The sequence below is a fragment of the Acomys russatus genome, chromosome 19 (assembly GCF_903995435.1).
Source record: "Acomys russatus chromosome 19, mAcoRus1.1, whole genome shotgun sequence".
Classification (NCBI taxonomy): Eukaryota; Metazoa; Chordata; class Mammalia; order Rodentia; family Muridae; genus Acomys; species Acomys russatus.
The window spans coordinates 52,661,788-52,685,021 of NC_067155.1; the positions used below are offsets into that span (position 1 = coordinate 52,661,788).

General features: G+C 45.2%; 1 protein-coding gene and 1 non-coding gene across 4 annotated transcripts; both read left to right on the forward strand.

The window, feature by feature from the left end:
- Zcchc8 (zinc finger CCHC-type containing 8) lies at positions 1 to 22,712 on the forward strand. Of its 3 annotated transcripts, none has more exons than XM_051161499.1 (14): positions 1 to 302; positions 1,872 to 1,917; positions 4,518 to 4,592; positions 7,219 to 7,324; positions 8,004 to 8,081; positions 13,880 to 13,983; positions 14,105 to 14,170; positions 14,801 to 14,861; positions 15,257 to 15,399; positions 16,496 to 16,638; positions 17,502 to 17,620; positions 18,787 to 18,873; positions 19,450 to 19,567; positions 21,933 to 22,712. In XM_051161499.1, the coding sequence occupies exons 1-14, from the start codon at positions 95 to 97 to the stop codon at positions 22,697 to 22,699; spliced, it is 2,121 nt and encodes a 706-aa protein (XP_051017456.1). In that variant the 5' UTR covers positions 1 to 94; the 3' UTR covers positions 22,700 to 22,712. The 3 variants fall into 3 exon arrangements, with proteins under 3 accessions (XP_051017456.1, XP_051017457.1, XP_051017458.1); XM_051161500.1 differs by having other exon boundaries at positions 2 to 302; positions 1,875 to 1,917; XM_051161501.1 differs by lacking the exons at positions 1 to 302; positions 1,872 to 1,917; positions 4,518 to 4,592; positions 13,880 to 13,983; positions 14,105 to 14,170.
- LOC127204100 (small nucleolar RNA SNORA9) lies at positions 15,657 to 15,777 on the forward strand. Its single transcript, XR_007832449.1, has one exon. It is a non-coding gene; the product is annotated as a small nucleolar RNA SNORA9 (small nucleolar RNA).
- Positions 22,713 to 23,234: the final 522 nt, after the last annotated feature.

Here is a 23,234-nt window from a genome sequence, read left to right on the forward strand (position 1 = left end):
TTTGGAGGCCTGCGTGTGGAGAAAAGCCTCCGTCGAAAGCGGTACCGCCCTACAACCTTCGCCCCCTGCCCTCCAGTCTTCCCCACAACCCAAAATGGCGGCCGGTGTGGATTTTGGCGACCTAGAGCTATTTGAGGCGTTTGACCCTGTAGAGGAGTCGACCCCGAAGCCCGTTCACACCCGCTTCAAGAACGACGAGGAGGAGGAAGAGGACGAGGACGATGAGAATGGGGTGGGCGACGCGGAGCTGCAGGAGCAGCTTCGGCGCTCTGAGGAAACCATCGAGCAACTCCGCGCCGAGAATATCCTTCCGGCACGTTGGGCCCTGTCACCTGGCTCTTGGGGGTCCGTGTGGTGGCGGGCGCCGGCGCGACGGACATTCCAAGAGGATTAAGCATTCTAAGTCATTTCTCCCGCGGCTCGGCGGGCTGGCGAGCCGGAGGCTTGGGCCGGTTGCGCTAGCTGCTGCGCGGCCCGCGCGCTAACCCTCGTTAGCATCCTGTGTAGCCCAGCCTGGCCCCCAACTCAAAGCTGCTCTTTTGGTGACGCCCGAACCTTGACTTACATTGTAAACACCTCTCTCCCGGTCGTGGAGGTCACCGCGCTATCATTGCAGCCAAGCTCAAGTTGAGACAGTCGTGGTGTAGTTTCATGTTCCGAGAAGCGGGAGTCATAGCCCTGGAATCGGATGTTGGCAGAGGGGCAGAAGCTAAGACTGCCCACTGTGAGGCAGAATAGGGGGGGGCCTTAAAAAATTAGCATGCAAAGAGAAATGGTCAATTGGCGAGGTAGTTTTTTTTTTGTTTGTTTTTTGTTTTCTTTTGAGCGAGCTTGCAGTGCCCTGGAGAAAACGCGCCAAATTTCCCTTTGACTTTATTAATGTGATTACAGTGTTTCTGGATTTGCTAGTGTTTTAATTTCCGTCCTTAAGTGTCTTGGCTCTGCATGTACAGGTAGTTTTGGTTTAGGTAACTTTCCTTTTAAGACTTAGAATGACCCCTGGGAGTGGTTGATAGGTCAACTTTTGAAGTCTTGATTTTTTTTTTTTCATCCTATTTCCATAACCCTTATTATGAAAATTTATAATATACTAGAGACGTGGAAGGATTGTTTTTCTCATATCCCTACATGCAATTCCACGCACATTCTTGTTGTCATTTTGCTACATTGTTTTGTTTTATCATCCATCATGTTTTAAAAGCTTTTGTTTGTTTGTTTTGGCTTTTTGTTTTTTTGAGACAAGGTTTCTCTGTGTAGCCTTGGCCATCCTGGACTCACTTTGTAGACTTTGCTGGCCTCGAACTCACAGCGATCTGCCTGCCTCTGCCTCCCGAGTGTTGGGATTAAAGGCATGCGCCACCACACCTGGCTCATGTTTTAAAAACTTTATTGTACACCTGCGTAACAGAAGAGGCCATTAGATCCCATTATAGGAGGTTGTGAGCCACCAAGTGGTTGCTAGGAATTGAACTCAGGACTTTTGGAAAGAGCAGTCAGTGCCCTTAACCTCGGAGCCATCGCTCCAGCCCAATCATCCATGACATGGAAATTATTCTTAATTGGCTGCTTCAACTTCTTCCAGGACACCAAGTTCTAACTGACATTCTGGCTTAATCTCTCAGACTGTTTCTGCACTTCAGGGTCCCATATGTCTTAGAATATATGGTCAGAGGGATGAAAACTATTGTAATGTTTTGGTCCAGTTGTCCTGTCCTCCAGCAAGCATGTACTCAGTGTGTCTCCCTTAGATACTTACAGGTTCTTCCTTTACATGTATAATATTTGAGTAGCAAAAGCGAGAGTTTTGGTGGTTGAATTTTATGTCCTGCATAATTGTATTTCATGAGGACTGATATTCCTTAACCGGTAACAACATCAAGAACTTAAACGAAAATTGAACATTCTAACAAGACCCAGGTATGCAATCTCGATATTACACCTGAGGCGCCCCTTGCTGTTCACCTCGTTAATCATCTTTGTAAGAAGGAAGAGTATGAAGGAATTCTGGGAAGTGGGTTAAAGGTTTAAATACATTTCATGGCTCTCTTCCTTGAATCCAGAAAAATTTTGCTTGACTGTTCAGAGAAGGAAGTTAAACCCAGCTATTCATATTTAACACATTTCTGGAATGATAAAATAAATTTACAGTAACTTTCAGCTAATGATTTCCTTACAGCTATTATTTATTTGTGGTGGTTGCTTGGTTTTGTTTTTTGCGCAGGTTTACTGATTCACCTTGTAACCCAAACTAGCCTGGAATTCACTGTATGGTTTAGACTGGCCTTAGCCTTCTTCCTTAGCTTTTAGAGCACTGGGATTCCAGATAGGAGCAAGCACGCTAGCATCATTTACATAATTAAAATATTTTATAAAGACAAGCAGTGGAAGGTGTAGCATTTTTGTTTTGTTCTGTTTTGTTGAGACAGTCTCATTGTAGCCTAAGGTGGGGTCAGTTTACAGTGTAGCTGAGGGTAACCTGAACTGATGATCCTCCTGCTTCCTCTTAGTATTGGGGTTTGCCCTTGTGCCACCAAGTCTGGCAAGACATAGCACCTTAGAAGGAAAAGTAATGTGCTTTTGAGAAAGTACAGAATGAAAGCATGTATTCAGACATCTCTCTGGTCATGGTAAATATACTAAATGATGGCATTTCGATGTGAATTTAACAAGTCACACTTTTTTTATATTTTGAGTAAGGGTTTCACTTTGTAGCCTTGGCTAGCTTGGAACTCACTTTATATATAGCAGGCTGGTCTCGAACCCAGCTGCCACTTCTGAGTGCTGGCATTAAAAACACATGCCACCACTTCAGGCCTAAGATACTAAATTATGTAGAACAGTTGGTTCTAACTCTTTTTCTCTTTCTTCCTTTTTTCTTTCTTTCAATGGGGTCTGTGTAGCCCAAGCTGCTGTCAAACTCGTGGCATGCCTCCTGCCTTAACTTTCCAAGTGCTGCTGGCATTACAGAAAGGAGTCATGTCCAGTTTAAATATTTTCAGGCTTTGAAACTGGAAAGTTTCCTTGTGCTTTTGTTGTTTGTTCGTGTGCTGGCTAAGTTGTGACTGAATTTTCAGGTTGGGTCTCATGTAGCCTGAGCTGTCCTGGAACTCACTGTGTTGTACCAGTCTTGAACTTTTGACCCTTCTGTCTCTCCCTTCTAAGTGTTGGTGTGATAGGCATGCATGCCTGGCAAGCCATCAACTGAGGTCACTCGTGATGGTAGGTCAGGCTTTCCCACAACTCACTCTGGCCCATATTGGCCTTACACTGGGAGCAGCATTGCTGCCTATAATTTCCAGGTTTTGTGCATCTTGGATTGTAGTAGTTAAAGCACTGTGCTCTGGCCTCCCGGAGTCTGTAAAAAAATAGAAATGCACTCAGTGTTTAGTTTTCCTTTATGCCTCCAAGGCAAATTCACTTGGAAGCGTTTAGAGGTATATTCTTGTAACCTGCTTGCTTATCTTCCTCCCTCCCATGATTTGTAAGGAAACTAGGTGCTAGTTACAGAAACTTTGTTAAAAACCAAAAGATTAACCGATGGTTGTTTTTGTGTGTGCCACTTCTTTTTTCCTTTCTTAATACTGAGATGATTTCTGGGCCAGACATGGTGGTGTGGGCTGTTGATGACTGTTTGAGAAACAAGAGACAGCAAGATTCCTATGAGTTCAAAGCCAACCCTATGTACACTCAAAGAGACAGGTACAGACAGACAGCTATCAGAGAAGACAGCTGAACGGTTGAAGTGTTTGCGTACAAGCCTGAGAGCCTGAATTTAAGATCCCTAGCAGCCATGTAAAATAGTGCCAAAATTGTCATCTATTATCCCAGTCTTGCAGAGGGAGAGGGAGAGCCTGATCCAGCCAGTGTAGCCAATCAGCAAGTGTCAGATTCTGTGAGAAACCCTATCTATCTTAGAAAGGTGAGGAGCAGCTGAGAAAGATACCCTGACTTCGCCTTCGGGCCTCTGTATGTACATATGCATTTGCATACACCGAACACAACAAAAAGATATGTTTTGGTTTGGTTTGGGTTTCGTTTTTTGAGACAGGGTTTCCCTGTGTCACCCTGGCTGTCCTGGACTCACTTTGTAGACCAGGCTGGCCTTCAACTCACAGTGATACCCCTGGCTCTGCCTCCTGAGTGCAGGGATTAAAAGTGTGCGCCACCCCTTAGGCTTCTTGTAGTTGCCTTCTTGTTTATTTTGCCAGAGTTGGAAGCTGAGGGAGACCCTTTCCTATCCTGAGCAAGCTCTGCGCCTGGCCTGCATTTCCAGCACTCTTGGTCTTATTGCAGAATATTATATGACCTTCAGTGCTTCAGAGTAACAGAAGTTAGTTGGCTGTGGTACTGTAACCCGTGACCCCAGGGCTGGGGAGGCTGAAGGAGAAGGATCCCACGCATGAGGCGACTCACACCTATCTCAGCACAGAGGAGTTGTGATCAGAAAACTCACGGGCTTATACGAGCTGTGTATGTACTTTAATGTCTTCTAAGATCTTGTTTACCTTTTGTTTTAGTGGCATACTGGTGAGCAATACTAAGATAGATGGACCCTTATTACAGATTCTGTTTATGAACAATGCTATTTCAAAGTAAGTAGTTTTTCTGTTTCTTAAATATATGACATCATGTGTTTTATGAAACTGAAATCTGCAGATATCAGTTTGTATCTTTATTCTCTCTCTCTCTCCCTCTCTTTATCTCCCCTGCCCCCATATGCTTGCTTTGTGTGCAAGTTTTCTGTGCATTACACGTATGCATGGTGCCTGTGGAGGCCAGAAGAGAGCATCGAATCTTCTGCTGCTGCCACTACAGAGACTTGTACAGAGCTATTTGTGTGTGCGGAATTGAGCCTGGATCAATTGGAAGAGCAACTATGCTCTTATCCACTGAGCCGTCTCTTCAGCCCCTATTTATTCTTTTTTATTACTTTTTTTTTGTTGTTTGTTTTGGTTTTGGTTTTTCAAGACAGGGTCTCTCTGTGTAGCCTTGACTATCCTGGACTCACTTTATAGACCAGGCTGGCCCCAAACTCACTGCAATCTGCCTGTCTCTGCCTCCCGAGTGCTGGGATTACCGGCGTGTACCCCCACGCCTGGCTTTATTGCGCATTCTTATGTGTGTGGACATATTTGTGCCATGGTGCAGGTGTGTGGCCAAAGGACAGCATAAGCCAGCACGAGCATGAGAGACGACATTAAGGGCCTGAACTTGGGTCTGGACTTGGAGAGGGGTTTTAATTCAGAACAAGGCTGCTCTGGCAAGAGGTCACATCTAAAAACCTTCGAGATCTGGTTGGAATGCAAACATGCCTTTAATCCAGGAGACAGGCATGCAGATATGAGTCCAAGGACAGCCTGGTATACAGCAAAACCACAAACTAAGGTCCAGTCATGGTGGTGCATGCCTTTAATCCCAAACAATGAAGTTACAGTTAGTTTGTAGAAAGAAGCATCCATGTTTGAAAGTGGTATTTAATTGAGTGGCAGAAAAGGTGATGAATCAGAGAAAGAGTTGGCAGAATACAATATGTCCAATTCTCATGAGAAACGAGAGAAAAGGGAAGCTGCTTCATGAACAATGCAGAGGAGGCAGTTTTACCAGGACGTAATAGAGGTTGAATGAGAGAACAAGCTAGACAGAAATGAAGACAGAACGAGCCAGAGAATGAGAAGGAGCCAGAAAATTAGAGAAGAAAGTTAGTTGGGAAAGGAGTTTGATCCAGAACAGCTGAGTTGAACCAGCCAGCCTAGAGCTCAGTAAGAGCTTATTGAGCAGTAAATCTCAAGCCAGTCATGGTGGCGCACACCTTTAATCCCGGCACTTGGGAGGCAGAGGCAGGCAGATCACTGTGAGTTCAAGGCCAGCCTGGTCTACAAAACAAGTCTAGGACAGCCAAGGCTACACAGAGAAACCCTGTCTGGAGAAACCATTAAAAAGGGCTAGAGAGATGGCTCAGTGGTTAAGAGCATGGTCTGCTCTTCCAGAGGTCCTGAGTTCAATTCCCAGCAACCACATGGTGGCTCACAACCATCTATAATGTGATCTGATGCCCTCTTCTGGCATGCAGGTAGACATGCAGGCAGAATATTGTATACATAATAAATAAAGAAATCTTTTAAAGAAAGAAAGAAAATACCTTTAATCCCAGCACTCGGGAGGCAGAGGCAGGTGGATCGCTGTGAGTTCGAGTCCAGCCTGGTCTACAAAGTGAGTCCAGGACAGCTAATGCTACACAGAGAGACCCTGTCTCAAAAAAACCAAAAAAAAAATTTTAAAAAGAAAGAAAGACCCCCACCCCCACCCAAAAAAAGAAAAATCTCAGAGGCTGTGGACAAGAGGCTGAAGGAGGAGGTCCAGGCCATCACTTGCTTTCGTCCACGAATGGAAGGGAGGCTTTGAGAGCTAGACAGTGAGTGTAGCAGCAGCATGATGCTGGGCATACCTGGACCTTGGGTGCTGTGATCGTCAGTTCTAGCTTTTAATGATCCAACCTCAGTACCCTTCAGAGCTAGAAAAGACCTGACAAGTCAGGGCTGTCTGAGGTGCCCCGACTGTCCTGTTTGAGTATAGTATGACCTTGGACAGCTCCTGAAGGGAGCACTCCAGGATATCTGATCAGTGTGATCCCTGACCTGGACAACTAGACAGAGTAGATCTTTTTTTTTCCCCCCCCTTTTTTTTTTGGTCTTTGAGCCATTTGCATGTAGGACCTATTAAAAATTCAATAGATGACATCCAGAGGTACACAGAAAAACCTTGCCTCAAAAAACAAAAACAGTATATGAAATTTATGCATAAAATGTACTTATTCTCAGCCAGACATGGTGATGCACGCCTTTAATCCCAGCACTTGTAGGCAGAGGCAGGTAGATCCCTGTGAGTTCAAGGCCATCTTGGTCTACAAAGGGAGTACAGGACAGCCAAGGCTACACAGAGAAACCCTGTCTCAAAACACCAAAGAAAAAAATGTACTTATTTCCACAACTGTTTGATATCTGCAGGGTATCAAAATCAGGCTGTCAATGCTGTAATGTTGTATTGTATTTCTAAGGAGTAGCATTCTAAGTTACAAAGTCACATTAGGGAATGTGACAAACATAAAAAAGAAAAATAAAGCTGAGGTGTGATTTTTAAACTAATGCAAAGGACTTCGGTCTGCGAATGTCTCACCATGTCCAGGTTCTAACCATCTGTCCACTTTGCCCTCTCCTAAAGGCAATACCACCAAGAAATAGAGGAGTTTGTATCAAATTTAGTAAAACGATTTGAAGAACAGCAAAAAAATGATGTGGAAAAGACTTCCTTCAGCCTTTTACCCCAGGTATCTTAAACGTGAGGCTCCGTGCTGAGTGTTATGTTTTCTGTGCTAGCTACTGTTACACTAGTAAGTTCCTCGAGTCAAAACCAAAATGGTGAAGATTGTGTGCTGGCTTCCTTCTCCAAAGTCTGAGCAACACTGCCGCCCGCCTGGGGTTGGTGCTGGTGTGCTACTCTGCCTGGATTTGGGTGGGAGGGTTGGTTGGTTGGTTGTTATTGGTTTTATTTATTTTTATTTTATGTGAATTTATTTTTTCCACATATATGTCTGTGAGGGTGTTGGATCCCCAGGAGCTGAAGCTACAGACAGTTATGAGCCACTATATGGTTGCTGGGAAGAACAGCCAGTGCTCTTAACCACTAAGCCATCTTTCCATCCCCTAATGTTATTTTTGATCCAGTGAACATTTCAGAATTTTGTAATGGTGTGAGGTCTATGAGGTTATCAGAATTGACTAGTAATGTTAAATTACGCATATTTTTAGTTTTTCTGTGGCTGTTTTCAAGTTTGCCTTGCTGTCTGAAGCATTGGATAGCTGTAAATAACCCTGCCATAACGTCTAAACTCTCATTATGGCAAGGTGCCTTAGGTAGGTGTGTTATTAAATGAAGAAAGGGTGTTGAGGTTCCTGAAGTCTGAAAGTAAAAAGGTATTCCTTGTAACGCGTGTTTTTTGGTCTTAGCCATCCAGTGTTATGTTGGAAGAGGACCATAAAGTAGAAGGATCACATGCAATTAAAAACAACAAGGACGCTTTTAGTGTAAGTTTGGACTCTCTATTTTGAATTCTGCAGGTGTGTTTTCCTGTGTTTTAGCAATTGGGTGGCTTAATAAAAGGGTATAATTGGTCACGTGACTTCCCATGATCACAGCATTCTTTTGTAATAAACAGTAAAGTAGGTGTCATCCTCTAAATACAATCTGCTCCTTAGTGGCTGTTGTGCTCTGTTGTGAGGACACTGAACAGTGTCCTTGCAATGAGGCGGTTCATTTGCAAGAGTTTGTGTGGGTCCTGACCAGCCTCTTCAAGACCAAAGCAGAAAGCAAACTTGTAGAATTTACATACTGCTGGGCGGTAGTAACACACGCCCTTAATGCCAGCACTCGAGAGGCGGAGGCAGTCGGATTGATGTGAGTTCAAGGCCAGCCTGGTCTACAGAGTGAGTCCAGGACAGCCAGAGCTGTTGCACAGAGAAACCTTGTTGTCTGGCGGGGGAGAGGGGGGTGTAAATTACATACAGATGAAGTGGAAAAAAGTAGCTGATAAAAGATGGAATGTTTGAAATTTAAAATGTCGGTAGGCCTAATTAGTGAGTAAAAGTGAAAGCCTAACAGGGAGAACCTGTATTTAGGCCTCTCAGTTCTTTTGCAAAATTCCTTAGTATGAAATCTTTTTTCTTTCTTTCTTTCTTTTTTTTTTCTCTTTTGGTTTTTTGAGACAAGGTTTCTCTGTGTAGCCTTGGCTGTCCTGGACTCACTTTGTAGACCAGGCTAGCCTCGAACTCACAGCGATCCACCTGCCTCTGCCCCCCGAGTGCCTCTGCCGCCCGGCCTATGAAATCTTGTTTGCAGCACACTCTGAAAGGATGACTAGTTTTCATGCTTATAGGATGTGACCTCTGTATCCCAGTTTTAGAGACATAAGGCTGCTGAGATGATGAAGAACCACAAATCTCATGAAAAGACCTGAAGGGAATGTTGTCTCTCCTGCAGATTCGATAGTGGTTGTTATAGATCATACTTTGTAGCATCCCTGCCAGAATAGGATGGAATTGGGGACAAGAATGGACAGTTCAGCTCAGTGTCAGAGAGCTGAATGGGGGCTGGTCTTGGTGGCTCATTCTTGTAATCCTAGCACCAGGAGACAAAGGCAGAAGAAGGAAAGGAACGAGCCTAGGGTGGATATGTAGCTTAGTGGCAGAGCACTTACCTAACGTGTGAGTCACTAGCTGCTGCTGTTGTTGTTATTATTATTATTATTATTAGCCTGGAGAATTAGTTTAGCAGTTAAGAGCATGTGTTTCTCTTAGAGAAGATCTCACTTTCAGCCAGCCATGGTGGTGCACGCCTTTAATCCCAGCTCTCAGGGAGGCAGAGGCAGGCGGATCGCTGTGAGTTGAAGGCCAGCCTGGTCTACAAAGCAAGTCCAGGACAGCCAAGGCTACACACAGAAACCCTGTCTTGGGCGGGGGCAGGAATCTCACTTTGATTCCCTGGACTTATACTGGGCACCTTACAACTATATATAACTCAAGCTCCAGGGGATTCAACACCTTTGGCCTCCCCAGGGACTGGCACTCATGCCATATAGCCACACATGCACATACACGTAACTAAAAGTAAAATGACTCTTAAAAAATCAGACATGAGAGCCGGGCGTGGTGGCACATGCCTTTAATCCCAGCATTCGGGAGGCAGAGGCAGAGGCAGGCAGATTGCTGTGAGTTCAAGGCCAGCATGGTCTACAAATTGAGTCCAGGACAGCCAAGGCTACATAGAGAGACCCTGTCTCGAAAAACCAAAAATAAAAATAAAAATAAATTAAAAATCAGAAATTAGGTTGGGCAGTAGTGTCACACGCCTTTAATCCCATCACTTGGGAGGCAGAGGCAGGAGCTGCCCAAAAATAAATAAATAAGTAAGTAAGTAAGTAAATAAATAAATAAAAGTTCAGCCAGGCATGGTAGTGCATGCCTGCAATCTCAGCACTCTGGGAGGCTAAAAGGAGGTGGATAGTTGTGAGTTCAAGGCCAGCCTGGTTGTCAAAGCTTGGAACAGGGAGGTTTCAGAGATAACAATGAAAAGAAAGGGTTGGGCTGGAGAGATTGCTCACAGGTTAAGAACACTGACTGTTCTTCCAGAGGTCCTGAGTTCAATTCCCAGCAACCACATGGTGGCTCATAACCATCTATAATGAGATCTGGTGCCCTGTTCTGGCCAGCTGGCTCACATCTAGGCAGAGATCTGCCAGCCTCAGCTTCCCAAGTATTGGTATTAAAAGCATGTGCCACCACGTCTGTCTGAGAGAAGTTTGTTTTGTTTTGTTGGTTTTTCAAGACAGGATCTCTCTATGTAGCCTTGGCTGTCTTGGACTCGGTTTGTAGACCATGCTGGCCTTGAACTCGCTGCGATCCGCCTGCCTCTGCCTCTGCTTCCTGAGTGCTGGGATTAAAGGCGGATAAATCTTTTATTTATTTATTTATTTATTTATTTATTTAGTTATTTAGTTAGTTAGTTAGTTTTTCAAGATAGGGTTTCTCTGTGTAGCCTTGGCTGTCCTGGACTCTCTTTGTAGACCAGGCTGGCCTTGAACTCACAGCGATCCACCTGTCTCTACCTCCTGAGTGCTGGGATTAAAAGTGTGCGCCACCAACTCCCGGCCTCAGATCTTTTTTTAAAAAAGTTTATAAAGAAGAAAAATCCCAGCTCTTCGGAGGCAGAAGCAGGTGGATCCTTTGAGTTTGAGGCCAGCCTGGTCTACAAAGCGAATCAAGAACAGCCAAGGCTACACAGAGAAACCCTGTTGCCAAAAACCAAAACAAACAAACAAAAAGGGAGAGAAAAGAAAGGATCAAGGGCAGCTCTTTTTTAGTGAGCAGTTCAGTGAGTGAAGTCGATCTCCTAAGAAAAGTAAGTTGAGGGCATGGGCCACTAGTTATGTACTTGCTTGTCATGTGAGGCCGGCCTAGGTTCAGTTCCCCAGTGGGGAAGGGGGTAGACAGAGTTGTGTGCGTGTGTTTGTGTGTGGGTGCATGTGCATACACCCTAGCTACCTGTGAAGCTGAGGCATGAAAGTTTAAGGCCTGCCTAGTCTACACAGTGATTCATAAGTAAAGAAGTTGAGTGCTTACTCCCCCAGCGTGTAGAAGGCTCTAACCTCAATACCCAGAACAACATGGGTGTCAGGGAGAGGAGCGACACAGCACCTGGGAGGGAGGGAGGGAGGGTGAGAGAGAGAAAGAGAGTGTGTGTGTGTGTGTGTAGTGTGTTGTTGCTGACTGCCTGTGTGTGCCTAGGTCTGCATGAATTGACGGAGAGTGTGAGGCTGTATTCTGAGTGAAGAGGACTTAGTAAATAGGAAAGGGAGGGAGGTTCCAGCAGCCAGTATTCAGCTTGTTTTGCACAGCAAGTACTGGGATGTGGCTTGGGAGCTGGTCAGGTGGCACTCATGGAGGTGCTGCTCTGCCATTTTACTAAGAAGGAAAGACATGGAAAGCTCAGAGATTGACCAGTAGGGGGCAGAGCCAAACGATCTACTTCCTTAATGAAAACTCAGATTGTAGTCTAAAGCCACTTAAAGGTCCTACGTAAAAAGTGATGTACTGTGTCTTACTTGAAAAACCCAGGGTCTCTGCAAGGTAGCTGGTCCCTGGGTAGGGGCTGCACCCAGCTGGAGAGCTGTTGTGCTAACCTCAGACAAGAGAAAACAGTAGCAGGCCTGCGTGTTAGTCACAGCGATGGATATACTTGCAATAAAGCAAATCAAATGTGCTCATGAGTTAGATTTAGGAGAATGCTGAGAGAGTAGTTAGAACTCAGTTGTTGGCCAAGGAAAGTGGGAAGTGGGGGCGACGTGGAGGCTTGAAGGGGATGGGAATTGGTTGGTTTTTTTGTTTTTGGTTGTTTGGTTGGTTTTTGTTTTTTGTTTTGTTTTTGGTTTTTCGAGACAGGGTTTCTCTGTGTAGCCTTGGCTGTCCTGGCCTGGTACTCACAGGGATCCACCTGCCTCTGCCTCCCGAGTGCTGTAATTAAAAGCGTGTGCCACCACTGCCCGGCCTTTTTTTCTTTTTTTTTTTTAATTTGGGTTTTGTTGTTTTTAAGACAGTGTCTGGCTGTGTATCCCAAGCTGGCCTTTAACTGTGGTCCTCCTGTCTCAGCCTCTCAAGTACTGGGATTACAGGCAGGTGTCACCACCATACCCATCTCCAGTGCCGTTTTAAATAGGTGAGTTTGAGACACCTTACATGTCCAGAAAGAGGTGTCATGGCGGCATTTGAATATCCAAAACTGAAGCTAAGAGATCAGAACTTCCTCTGTCGGGGTCATCAGCATAGAAATTGTCTCATGCCCTAAATCTGGATGAGTCACCTCGGAAGCTGGAGTGAAGGAGAGGTCTGTGGGCTGACTAGCCGCGTAGCATGCTAATCCATAGGCGGGGGAAGATTGGAAGGGTTCATCTGTAAAGCAGAACTGAGAACAACGGGAGAAAGGAAGAGTCAGTTGTTGGTACTTGCTAATAGGCCGAAACATGAAGATTGTCAGCTGTCCAAGCTGCTGGGTCCTTCCTTAGCTCCTTTGTCAAACAGCTAGTGTAGTGACGGGAACGAAGCGTCTCTGCAAGTGTTGTACAGAGCCTGGCAGGTTGGTTAAGAGTGGGAGAAGCAGCCGGGCCTGCTGGCGCACGCTTTTAACCTCAGCACGCGGGAGGCAGGCAGGACGCTGTGAGTTCGAGGCCAGCCTGGTCTACAAAGTGAGTCCAGGACAGCCAAGGCTACACAGAGAGACCCTGTCTCGAAAAAATGGGAGAGAGAGAGAATGGGAGAGGTAGCCAGGTGCAGTAGGCGGATGCCTTAATCCCAGCACTCAGGAGACACAGGCAGACAGATCTCGAAGTTCGAGGCCAGCCTGGTCTACAAAGCAAGTTCAGGACAGCCAGGGATATAGAGAGAAATATTGTCTTGGGAAGAAAAAAGAAAAGAGCAGGAGAGATATGTTCTAAATAGTAGAAACTTAAAAATACATATATCTAAATATAACATGAACCATAATCCAATCCTGGATTTGGGTTAACACTATAAAAAGCGCATAGAAAGCTGCCAGCACCTATGGTGGGGCACGTGTTTAATCCCAGCCTTGGGAAGGAGAGTCAGGTGAATCTCTGTGAGTTTGAAGCCTGTCAGGTCTGAGAGTTTGAGGACAACCAGGGCTACACAGAGAAACCCTGTCACAAAGCAGGGGATGGGGGAAAGCATTTTGGAGGTAGAGAAACTAGGAAGTAAATATTGGTTTGTAGAAAAATGTTCTTAAATGTCACTGTCTGTAACTTACTTAAATGGCCAAATAAAAAGCGTGTGTGTGTGTGTGTGTGTGTGTGTGTAAAGAGAGCCATGCACAGGAAAATTTCAGACTTATTATTTATTCATTCTAGGTGCAGGGTGCAGGAATATTTATTGTATTATGTTTTTTACCTGTCTTTGTGAAGTGGCTACAGAAACTTGATAGTAGACAAATTAAATGGGAACCAAGGAAATAGAAAGGAAAAAGCAGGCTCTGATGGTCTTGCTGCAGACACATGAGGTGTGGAGGGCCTGTGAGAGTCAGGCTTTGGTTCGAGACAGCATAGTCTATAGCACTGATGCTACCTGTGAAAGCTAAGATGTCGTTTTATTTGCAAATCAGAATCCAGGTCCTGTTTATTAGGGCTTCATTTCTCACAGCCTCACCAGAGTCAACTGTTAATGGGTGTCATAGACTTGCATTATCATAGACTTACGTTACTTAATGTCTTTTTTTTTTTTTTCTACTTAAATAGCAATATTTTTTGACTTGTTTTCTGCAGGTTGTAGGAAGTGTCCTGTATTTTACTAATTTTTGCCTTGATAAATTGGGGCAACCGCTACTAAATGAAAACCCTCAGCTTACGGAAGGATGGGAAATACCCAAGTATCCTACATAGTGAATGAAGATCTTTTATACATCTTGCCACTAAGTTCACCTTTAAAACAAAAAAGCTTACCAAATTTTGCAGACTATGATAACTATTCCTTAATAAGATTCACTAAAGGTACCAGCAAGTCTTCAGCCACATTGTTTCTCTAGAAGGGCACGAAATGCAAGTAAAGGCAAAAAGGTTTGTGTGGGGCCTTGTCTTGTTTTACTCTCTGTTTTCCAATACCAGAACCATAAACTCTTTATCAACTCTTAAAAGTTAATATTCTTTGTTGCTGGTTTAATGTAAATTTCACATTGAGCTAGAATTCTGATATCTGGAGATACGTGTTAATGTTTAAATTGGTCATCTTTCTTTCTTTCTTTCTTTTTTTTTTTTTTTTTTTGTTTTGTTTGTTTGTTTGTTTTGTTTTTTTGTAATTCAGGCCCAGTGCCTGGGAGGGTGGAAAGAAGTGACCATTGATGTTAGTGTGGTCATGGTCCTAGAACCATCTGTCTTTTTTCCATGTTACCTGCAGGAAGCGATGCTGTTTGCTTTGGGTCTTCTGTTATTAATCACTGGGAAAAGTTGAGAGGTAGTGTAGCATTGTGGAGCAAGCTGATTCTTGGTTAAAAGACTGCAAATGCGGCTTCTTCTGTAACTGAGTACGAGGCGCACTGCTGTGCTCAACAGTTGCAGATACAGTCAGTGCGCCTCGCCTTCTGCCGTCTCTGGCACTCCACTGGCATTAGAATGTATTGGTTTGTTTTTCTGTTGTCATGTACATTATAAAAAAACTTTGGATTTCTGTTCTGTGTTCTGACTTAATAGGCCAAAGCCTCACTGTTTCAACTGTGGTTCTGAAGAGCATCAGATGAAAGAGTGCCCAATGGTAAATCTCTCAAACAGTGTCTCTGAACTGTCGCTGATGGATTTGTTGTGTGCGTGTGTGGTTCTGGGTAATATGCATGAGCTTCCTGTGCTATGTTCAAATTTGTGCTTATATTTAAGACATTGAAGCCAGGTGTAGTGGCGCATGCTTTTAATCCCTGCACCCCGGGAGGCAGAGGCAGGGGGATCGCTGTGAGTTCGAGGCCAGCCTGGTCTACACAGAGAGTCCAGGACAGCCAAGGCTACACAGAGAAACCCTGTCTCGAGAAACCTAAAAAAAAAAAAAAAAAAACCCTAAAGCAGTCTATTTTATGCTTTACATTTTAGAAAGTGACTATTCTTAGTTAATTTCTGAATTGCTTGATATCATTCTTCTCAAACATTACTATGATTCAGCCTCGGAATGCTGCTCGAATAAGCGAGAAGAGAAAAGAGTATATGGATGCTTGTGGTGAGGTGAACAATCAGAGCTTTCAGCAGCGCTACCATGCAGAGGAAGTAGAAGAAAGGTTTGGAAGATTCAAGCCAGGAGTTATTAGGTACCACTGTCGTTTAACATGGGGTGTCATTTTCATTTTCTCAGTGTTTGGAACATTCTGTCTCTTCTGGGGGTTACAAGAATGTAAGCATGAGAAGCCGGGCGTGGTGGCGCACGCCTTTAATCCCAGCACTCGGGAGGCAGAGGCAGGCGGATCGCTGTGAGTTCGAGGCCAGCCTGGTCTACAAAGTGAGTCCAGGATGGCCAAGGCTACACAGAGAAACACTGTCTCGAAAAACCAAAAAAAAAAAAAAAAGAATGTAAGCATGGTCTGCGGTGACCCTGTGCATTCCTACAGTGCTTGCCAGAGCAGTTATGAAGTGGTTTGAGGCCTTGCCCTGCTCTCTCCGGAGCAAGGTTATAGAAATTTCAGACACTATAAAAAATAAATTAAAAAAAAAAAAAAAAGAATGTAAGCATGTATAACAAGTCTGTACAGAATGCATCCACCCATTCCAACCCACTTACCAGAGGTTTGCTATGTGCTTGGTACATACCATGCTTCATGGGGCAGGCATGGTGGTGCATGCCTGTGCTCCCAGCTCCTGGGAGGCTGAAGTAGGACAATCCCCATAAAGTCTACATGAGCCTGAGCTACAGAGTGAGTTGTAGGAAAACTATGGGTCTGGAGAGAAGGGCTTGGAAGTTAAGAGCTCTGCCTATGCTTCCAGAGAACCAGGTTCAATTCCTAGTACCCACAGGTGACTCTGAACCGAATCTGTAACTTCAGTTCCCAGAGATTTAATTGCCTCTTCTGCCTCCATGGGCACCAGGCGTGCACCTGTTGCACAGGCACACGTACAGGAACAAACACTCATGTACATAAAAAAAATAATAATAATACTAATAATTCTTTAAAAAAGAAGATGCCAGGGCTAGGCATGGTAATGCACGCCTTTAATCCCAGCACTTGGGAGGCAGAGGCAGGTGGATCGCTGTGAGTTCGAGGCCAGCCTGGTCTACACAGAGAGTCCAGGACAGCCAAGGCTACACAGAGATACCCTGTATCAATAAATAAATATTAAAAAGAAGATGCCAGAATAGTTTTTTCATGCAAATTGGGATTCATCCTCTTTCCTCCCTTTATTTTTCCCTAGTGAGGAACTTCAAGATGCACTGGGTGTGACGGACAAGAGTCTTCCCCCTTTCATCTACCGGATGCGCCAGCTGGGCTACCCCCCAGGCTGGCTTAAGGAGGCTGAATTGGAGAACTCAGGGCTCTCACTCTATGATGGAAATGGTACTGTATGTTAGGATAGAGAAGTCAGATTACAGGTCTTGTGTTTCCCAACTATTAAGATTATTAGCCAGGGCCGAGCGGTGGTGCTGCATGCCCTTAATCCCAGTGCTAGGGAAGCACAATCAGGCAGCTCACCCTGAGTTCGAGGACTGCCAAGGCTACACAGAGAAACCGTCTTGAAAAACAAAACCGAATTTGAGGGGTGGGGAATACCAGATCACTATCCCAGTGCAGCTAGATTGGGAGCCCTGCAAGTGATCCTGAGCAGCTTCTTTTTTGTTGTTGTTTTTTGTTTTTGTTTTTCAAGACAGGGTTTTTCTGTGTGGCCTTGGCTGTCTTGGACTCACTTTGTAGACCAGGCTGGCCCCGAATTCACAGAGATCTTCCTGCCTCTGCCTCCCAGAGCAATGAAATTAAAGGCGTGCACCACCGTACCCAGCTTGTTAGTTTGGGTTTTTTTGAGACAGGGTTTCTCTGTGTAGCCCTGGCTGTCCTGGAACTCACTCTGTAGACCAGGCTGGTCTCAAACTCACCTGTCCCTTCCAAGTGCTGGGATTAAAGGTGTGTGCCCCTACCACCCAGCTAAATCTTTTTTATGTTTTTGAGACAGAAGCCAAATCCCAGGCTGTCCTGGAACTTGCTGTGAGTTAAAGCTGGCTTTGACCTCCTGCCTCGGCTTCCTAAATATTGGGGTCATAGGTTGCCATACTCAGAGCCTACTTAAATTTGTATTGTTCAGGAAAATGGTAGTCATTTCCAGGCTAATTCCAATAAGGTGTACCAGCACTCTCCTTGTGGGGTTTGATGTGGGGAGGGACATGTTTAGCCATGTTAATGTTAACATTCTCTTTGATTTCTAATAGATGATACTGATGGGGAGACGGAAACTGGAGAAATACAGAATAAGAATGTCACTTATGATCTCTCCAAATTGGTAAACTATCCAGGTTTTAATATCTCTACTCCCAGAGGTATTCCAGATGTAAGTATACATTTTTAATTTTTTCTTCTAAAATGTGATAGTTAAACAATTTTTCAAAATATTAATGTATGTAACAGTTTGTTACATTTACATTAAGAAGTGATGAATTCGTTGCTAGAGGTGATGGTACACATGTATATTCACAGCGCTTGGGAAGTGGAGGCAAAGCCAAGTGAGGCTTTACTGACAAGTGTCAGCTCTTCATCTGCTAGGCAGGTGGTCTGGTGCAGAGTGGCCTTGATTATCCTGCCTGCCCTCCCAGATGCTAGGATTACAGGTGTGCGTACACACGCTACTGCATCCAGCTCTGGCATGGGTGCAGGGAACCCAACTCAGGCTCCTGCTTCAATTCTGTATGCACTGAACCATCTCTCACAGCTTGCAACAGAACACTTGGTTTTTCCAGACGGGGTTTTTCTGTGTGACCTTGGCTGTCCTGGACTCACTTTGTAGACCAGGCTGGCCTCGAACTCACAGAGATCCATCTGCCTCTGCCTCCTGAATGCTGGGATTAAAGGCGTGTGCCACCACTGCCCTACCCAAAACAATATTTTTTAAGTAATCTTTTAGGTCATCTTACGAGTTTTCGGTATTTACTTAAAAAATAAAATTCCTTAATATGACTAGGTGTTGTAGAGCTCTTCATCTCTTGTTTTTTGGGTTTTTGTTTTTTTTGTTTGTTTGTTTGTTTTTTGGGTTTTTTTGGGGGGGGGTTTCCTTTCCCTTTGTGGTAAATTTCCAGCTGTTTACCACTCTCTGTTGTCTGTCACCCAGCTTTCATCCATGTCTCAAGATAACACAGTGAGCTGCTTTAGTGGTGGCTGCAGGTTGTGGTCTTGGTGCTTTTGTTTGTGGTGATTTTTGATGTTCCTTCTGCCTGTTCCGAGTCCTGGGATCCAAGCGTATGCCATTGAGTGTAGTTTTGTACTTTTTATTACTATTTTCTAGTTTGTGTACAAAGTAATGGGTTCTGTTGTGACATTTCTGTCTGGGGGACTTGGGCGGGTATTGGTGTCTTGTTGAGATGAAATCTTGAAGTCACTGTATAGCCCAATCTGGCCTTGGATTTGCAGTAATCCTTTTGCCTCATCCTCCTGAGTGCTAGGAGCAAAATCCCAAAAGATGATGTATTCCAAATCCACTCCTCCTTGCTTCTTCCACATTAGGAATGGAGAATGTTCGGTTCCATACCGATGCAGGCATGTCAGCAGAAGGATGTGTTCGCCAGTTACCTCACTTCCAGCATCCAGTCGGTAAACTGATTGCTGTGTTCGTGTGTGTGATGTTGAGAAGTGAACCTAGCACCTTAGATGCTTAGCTATGCTGCCAGGCCCCCTTCTACCACTGAACTACATTCCTAGTCTCAGTACATAGATTTTAAGGGTGTAGCTGGTTAACGTTTTTGGTTGTGAGATTTGCAGCTCATTGTTTTTTTGGGGGTGTTAGTTTTTCAAAACAGGGTTTCTCTATCTTATCTTGGCTGTCCTGCACTCGCTTTGTAGACCAGGTTGGCCTCGAACTTGCAGAGATCCTTCTGCCTCTGCCTGCGGAGTGCTGGGATCACAGGCATGAGCCACTGTGCCCGGCTCATGAGTATCTTGATGTCCTTTATGGTTTATATTAAAAACGCTGACCGGGCGTGGTGGCGCACGCCTTTAATCCCAGCACTTGGGAGGCGGAGGCAGGTGGATCGCTGAGTTCAAGGCTAGCCTGGTATCTGTTTAATCAAGAGGCCAATAGCAGTTGCTTGGCTCAAGGCTAATTTAAGTGTGGGCTAGAGGCTCTCTCCTGCCCTGTCTCACTCGTGTTCTCATTGATTACTGCATTAGCCGAGCATGAAGTCTGGCAGCAAGCGGTCTTCCACTCAGTCCAGCCCTAACAGCCCCAAGAAGCAGCGGAAGGAAGGCAGCTCAGCGGCCTCCCCTGCTGACATGGAGCTTGACTCAGGTAGGTTGTGGTTTTCATGTCTTGAGAAGGCAAGGTCAGTGTGTGTGCTCCTGCGTCTGTAAGGAGAGTGACGCTCCCCTGTGCTCAGCTATCAGAGCGTTGCCTCTGTCGTTGGGAAAGCCTAAATTGGAAGCCACACTGGTGTGAAAGGCAGAGGGAGGAACAGGCAGCCAAGTGCCTGATTTGACAGGCTCAGGCACCCACAGTGCCACAGCTTGTCCAGCCCCTCTGGTGGGACCTCACTCTGGGACAGGCAGCAAAACAGGCGCGCACACTTCTGGCAGCTCTGGTTTCGAGAGCAGTTGAGGCACTGGGCAGGTGTCTTTGCAGGCATATTGGTTCTTTAACTCAGTTGCCTCCCAGGGGCCATGTACTCTTGAAAACTCAACGCTGGGCCAGTCCCCGCCCTCCTGCACACTGTGTGGGCTTTTGGTCCTTTATCCCTGCCTTGCCATAGAGCCTGTGCTCAACCAGGACCATGGTGCTCCTGTTCATTTGTGTCTGCCTGGGCTCCACTCCAAAGTAGGCCTGGCTAGTTTTGTCCTGTATAGCAAGGCAGGTGTTTAGAAGTGAGATAAAATGGCAGCACTGTGAGAAAATGCATAAACAATAGGGGATAACTGGCCCAGCAGTAAAGCTGGGAGCATGTGTGAGGCCTTGGGTCTGAACACCATCACTGAAGGGAAAAAAACTTAGAGTAAGGTACAAAATCATGTACTTCCTTCCAAACTGGAATGTGAACACTCGCCAATTTCAAGTTTTCAAATGAAGGACTAGATTTGTGGTTCAATTGCATAGAGTCCTTGCCTAGGACTCATGAAGCCTTGGGTTGGATTCCATGGAACCACATAAAACCAAGTGCGCTGGCATATGCTGTAACCTCTGTATTCCAGACGTAGAGGCATAAAGATCTCAAGTTCCAGGCTAGTCTGGTTACATAAAAATACTCAATTAAAGAAAAAAAAAAAAAAACTAAACTAAACTAAATATTTAGTTCAGCATGGTAGCACACATTAATCCCAACATTAGGAGTCAATGGATCCCTATGTGTTCAAGGCTGACTTGTTGTACATAAAAAGTTCCAATTCAGCCAGGTCTACATAGTGACATCCAGTTTTATTATTATTATTTATTTTGTTTTGTTGAGACACGGTTTCTTTGTGCAGCCTTGGCTGTCCTGGACTTGCTTTATAGACCAGGCTAGCCTTGAACTTCCAGCTCTCTACCTGCCTCTGCCTCCCGAGTGCTGGGATTAAAAGCATGCACCACGCCCAGCTGAGACCCTGTTTTAAAATAAAATAATAACAATAATTTGTTTAGTTCCACTATTATCTTAGTGGGCTGCAGACTGCCACTGTAGTTTGAAAACATACATTGTGTAATGAACAGTACATAGAGGACAACAGTATGACATAGCTGCCACAGAGCTCATGACAGACCATAGTCATAGCAACTTTGAATTATATCGTGGGGAATGAATTCTAGGCCTTAGCAGGGAGTTAAGCAGAGTCAGGACATGCATTAGAGGAGTCAGGAGATGCACACACATACGCAAACACGGCCTGCAACGGAGAGACAGCTAGACAGTAGAGGAAACCAAGGAAGAGCAAGCAAGCCTCTTGCCACTGATGCATATGCTGAGCAGATACTCTGCCTTGAGCCCTATCCCAGCTGCCTTTCTGCCCTTTCTTCTGAGAAAGGGCCACAGAAAGAAGTCTGGGCTGGCCTTAAACATGGCGGTTTTCCTGCCTCAGCCTCCTCAGGCTTAGAGGCCTTGCACCATCAGGACAGGCTATGAGAAATTCTTGGTCATAAAAGACTTTTAGGCATGGAGCAGTGCTGGACTTCATCCTGTAGGGATGGTGGTACCCAAAGCTCATTGAAAAGGAATATTTCATAAGAGCAAGTGGCGGTTTTAGAAAGAGGTGTCTGGTTAACTTGGAGAATGGATATAAGAAGTATGAATCCACGGTTGAGGGAGGCTTTTTCTGACAAATATCAATGGGTCTGGAATAAGGTGGTGAGCGACGAGGTAGTGGAAAGAGTGGACTTGAGCAGGCAGCCCAGTGTCTATGGTTAGGACAAAACAAAGAAGACTGCAGTGCACAGCAGGCTTGGGTTTGTGAGGCTTCCTCAGCACTGAGAACACCTAGGCATGGTCATGGCATCTGAAAGTCCACTGTTTCCCTTTTCTGGTTTTTGAGACTGTCGCCCAGGTGGGCCATCTGAGTGCTGGCATTTACAGGCATTGGCTACCATGTCTAGCCCTTGTTGATGGCCCTTCTGTCTCTCGGTACTCCCAAGTTCAAATAATACATTTGTATGAAATACTGTGAGTCCTTCTAGAGTATCTTTCCCATTTCAGATGTAGAGGTTCCACCTGGTTCTCAGAGCAGCAAAGCATTTCAGTTTCAACCACCACTGCCTCCTGGCACACCTCCTCCGCTGCCACAGGGAACACCTCCACCTCTTTTCACTCCTCCGCTCCCTAAGGGCACCCCACCACTGACTCCCAGTGACTCACCTCAGACTCGACCCACAGCCTCAGCCATGGATGAGGACACGCTGACGCTGGAGGAGCTTGAAGAGCAGCAGAGGCAGATCTGGGCCGCGCTCCAGCAGGCAGAGGGAGGCAACAGCGACTCCGATGTTCCTGTGGACACACCTCTAACTGGGAATTCAGTCGCCTCCTCCCCTTGTCCAAACGAGTTTGACCTCCCTGTCCCAGAAGGAAAGGCCCTGGAAAATCCAGTGCTAGCTGAGCCCCAAGGGCCAACTGCTACTGTAGAAACAGCTGAGCCTCCTGCCTGCCCAGCAGCAGGGGCAGCAGTGCTGTGTCAAAAAGAAGCTGCTGCAGAGGGGGACCCTGGAGATGCTCATCTTGATAATGGTGGTGTGTCAGACTGTGACATGAGCAATGGAGGCAGCCAGCAGCTCCTTCATCTGGATACCCGGCCTCCAACAGCCTCAAAAATCCACAGCCCGGTCCCTGACATGAGCAAGTTTGCCCTTGGAATAACACCCTTCGAATTTGAGAACATGGCTGAGTCCACCGGTATGTACCTCAGGATAAGAAACCTGTTAAAGAACTCACCCCGAAATCAGCAGAAAAACAAAAAGACTTCTGAGTGAGTGCTTGCTGCAGCTCTGGCTGCATGGTGATCTGCAGCTCTACTGAGAGGACAGGTGACGTCACTTCCTGTTTGCCCTTCCCACCTTCAGAATCTGCCCATGGTTTTGTTTAATTGTGATCAACTCAAGGCTGTTTTACAGAATGAAAGACTGGGCATTCAAGCTTGCTGTTTCATTCTCACTGACAATAACCCTGGGGCTGTGTACATGAGCTGGTTCAGAGGTGGCTGGTCCAGGTTATACAATTTTGGGATTGTGAGTGTCTGTCAAGTGAAGGTTTTTTGTTTTTTATGTATTTTGTAAATTGGTTTCCCTTTCTACATTTTGCTATTATCCCGTATATGTAAGCTTAATATATCACTTTTTAAAAGAAAATTCAAACAATTTTAAATTCACATTTCAATTCCAACAACCAAATGAGAAAAATCAGGGATAAGCAGCTTTGTCCTGCTTGGGGTATTTTTGTAAGATTTTCATGCATGAATTTTAATAACACTTTTACTTTTTGTAATTAATTATTCAAATATGCTTCCAA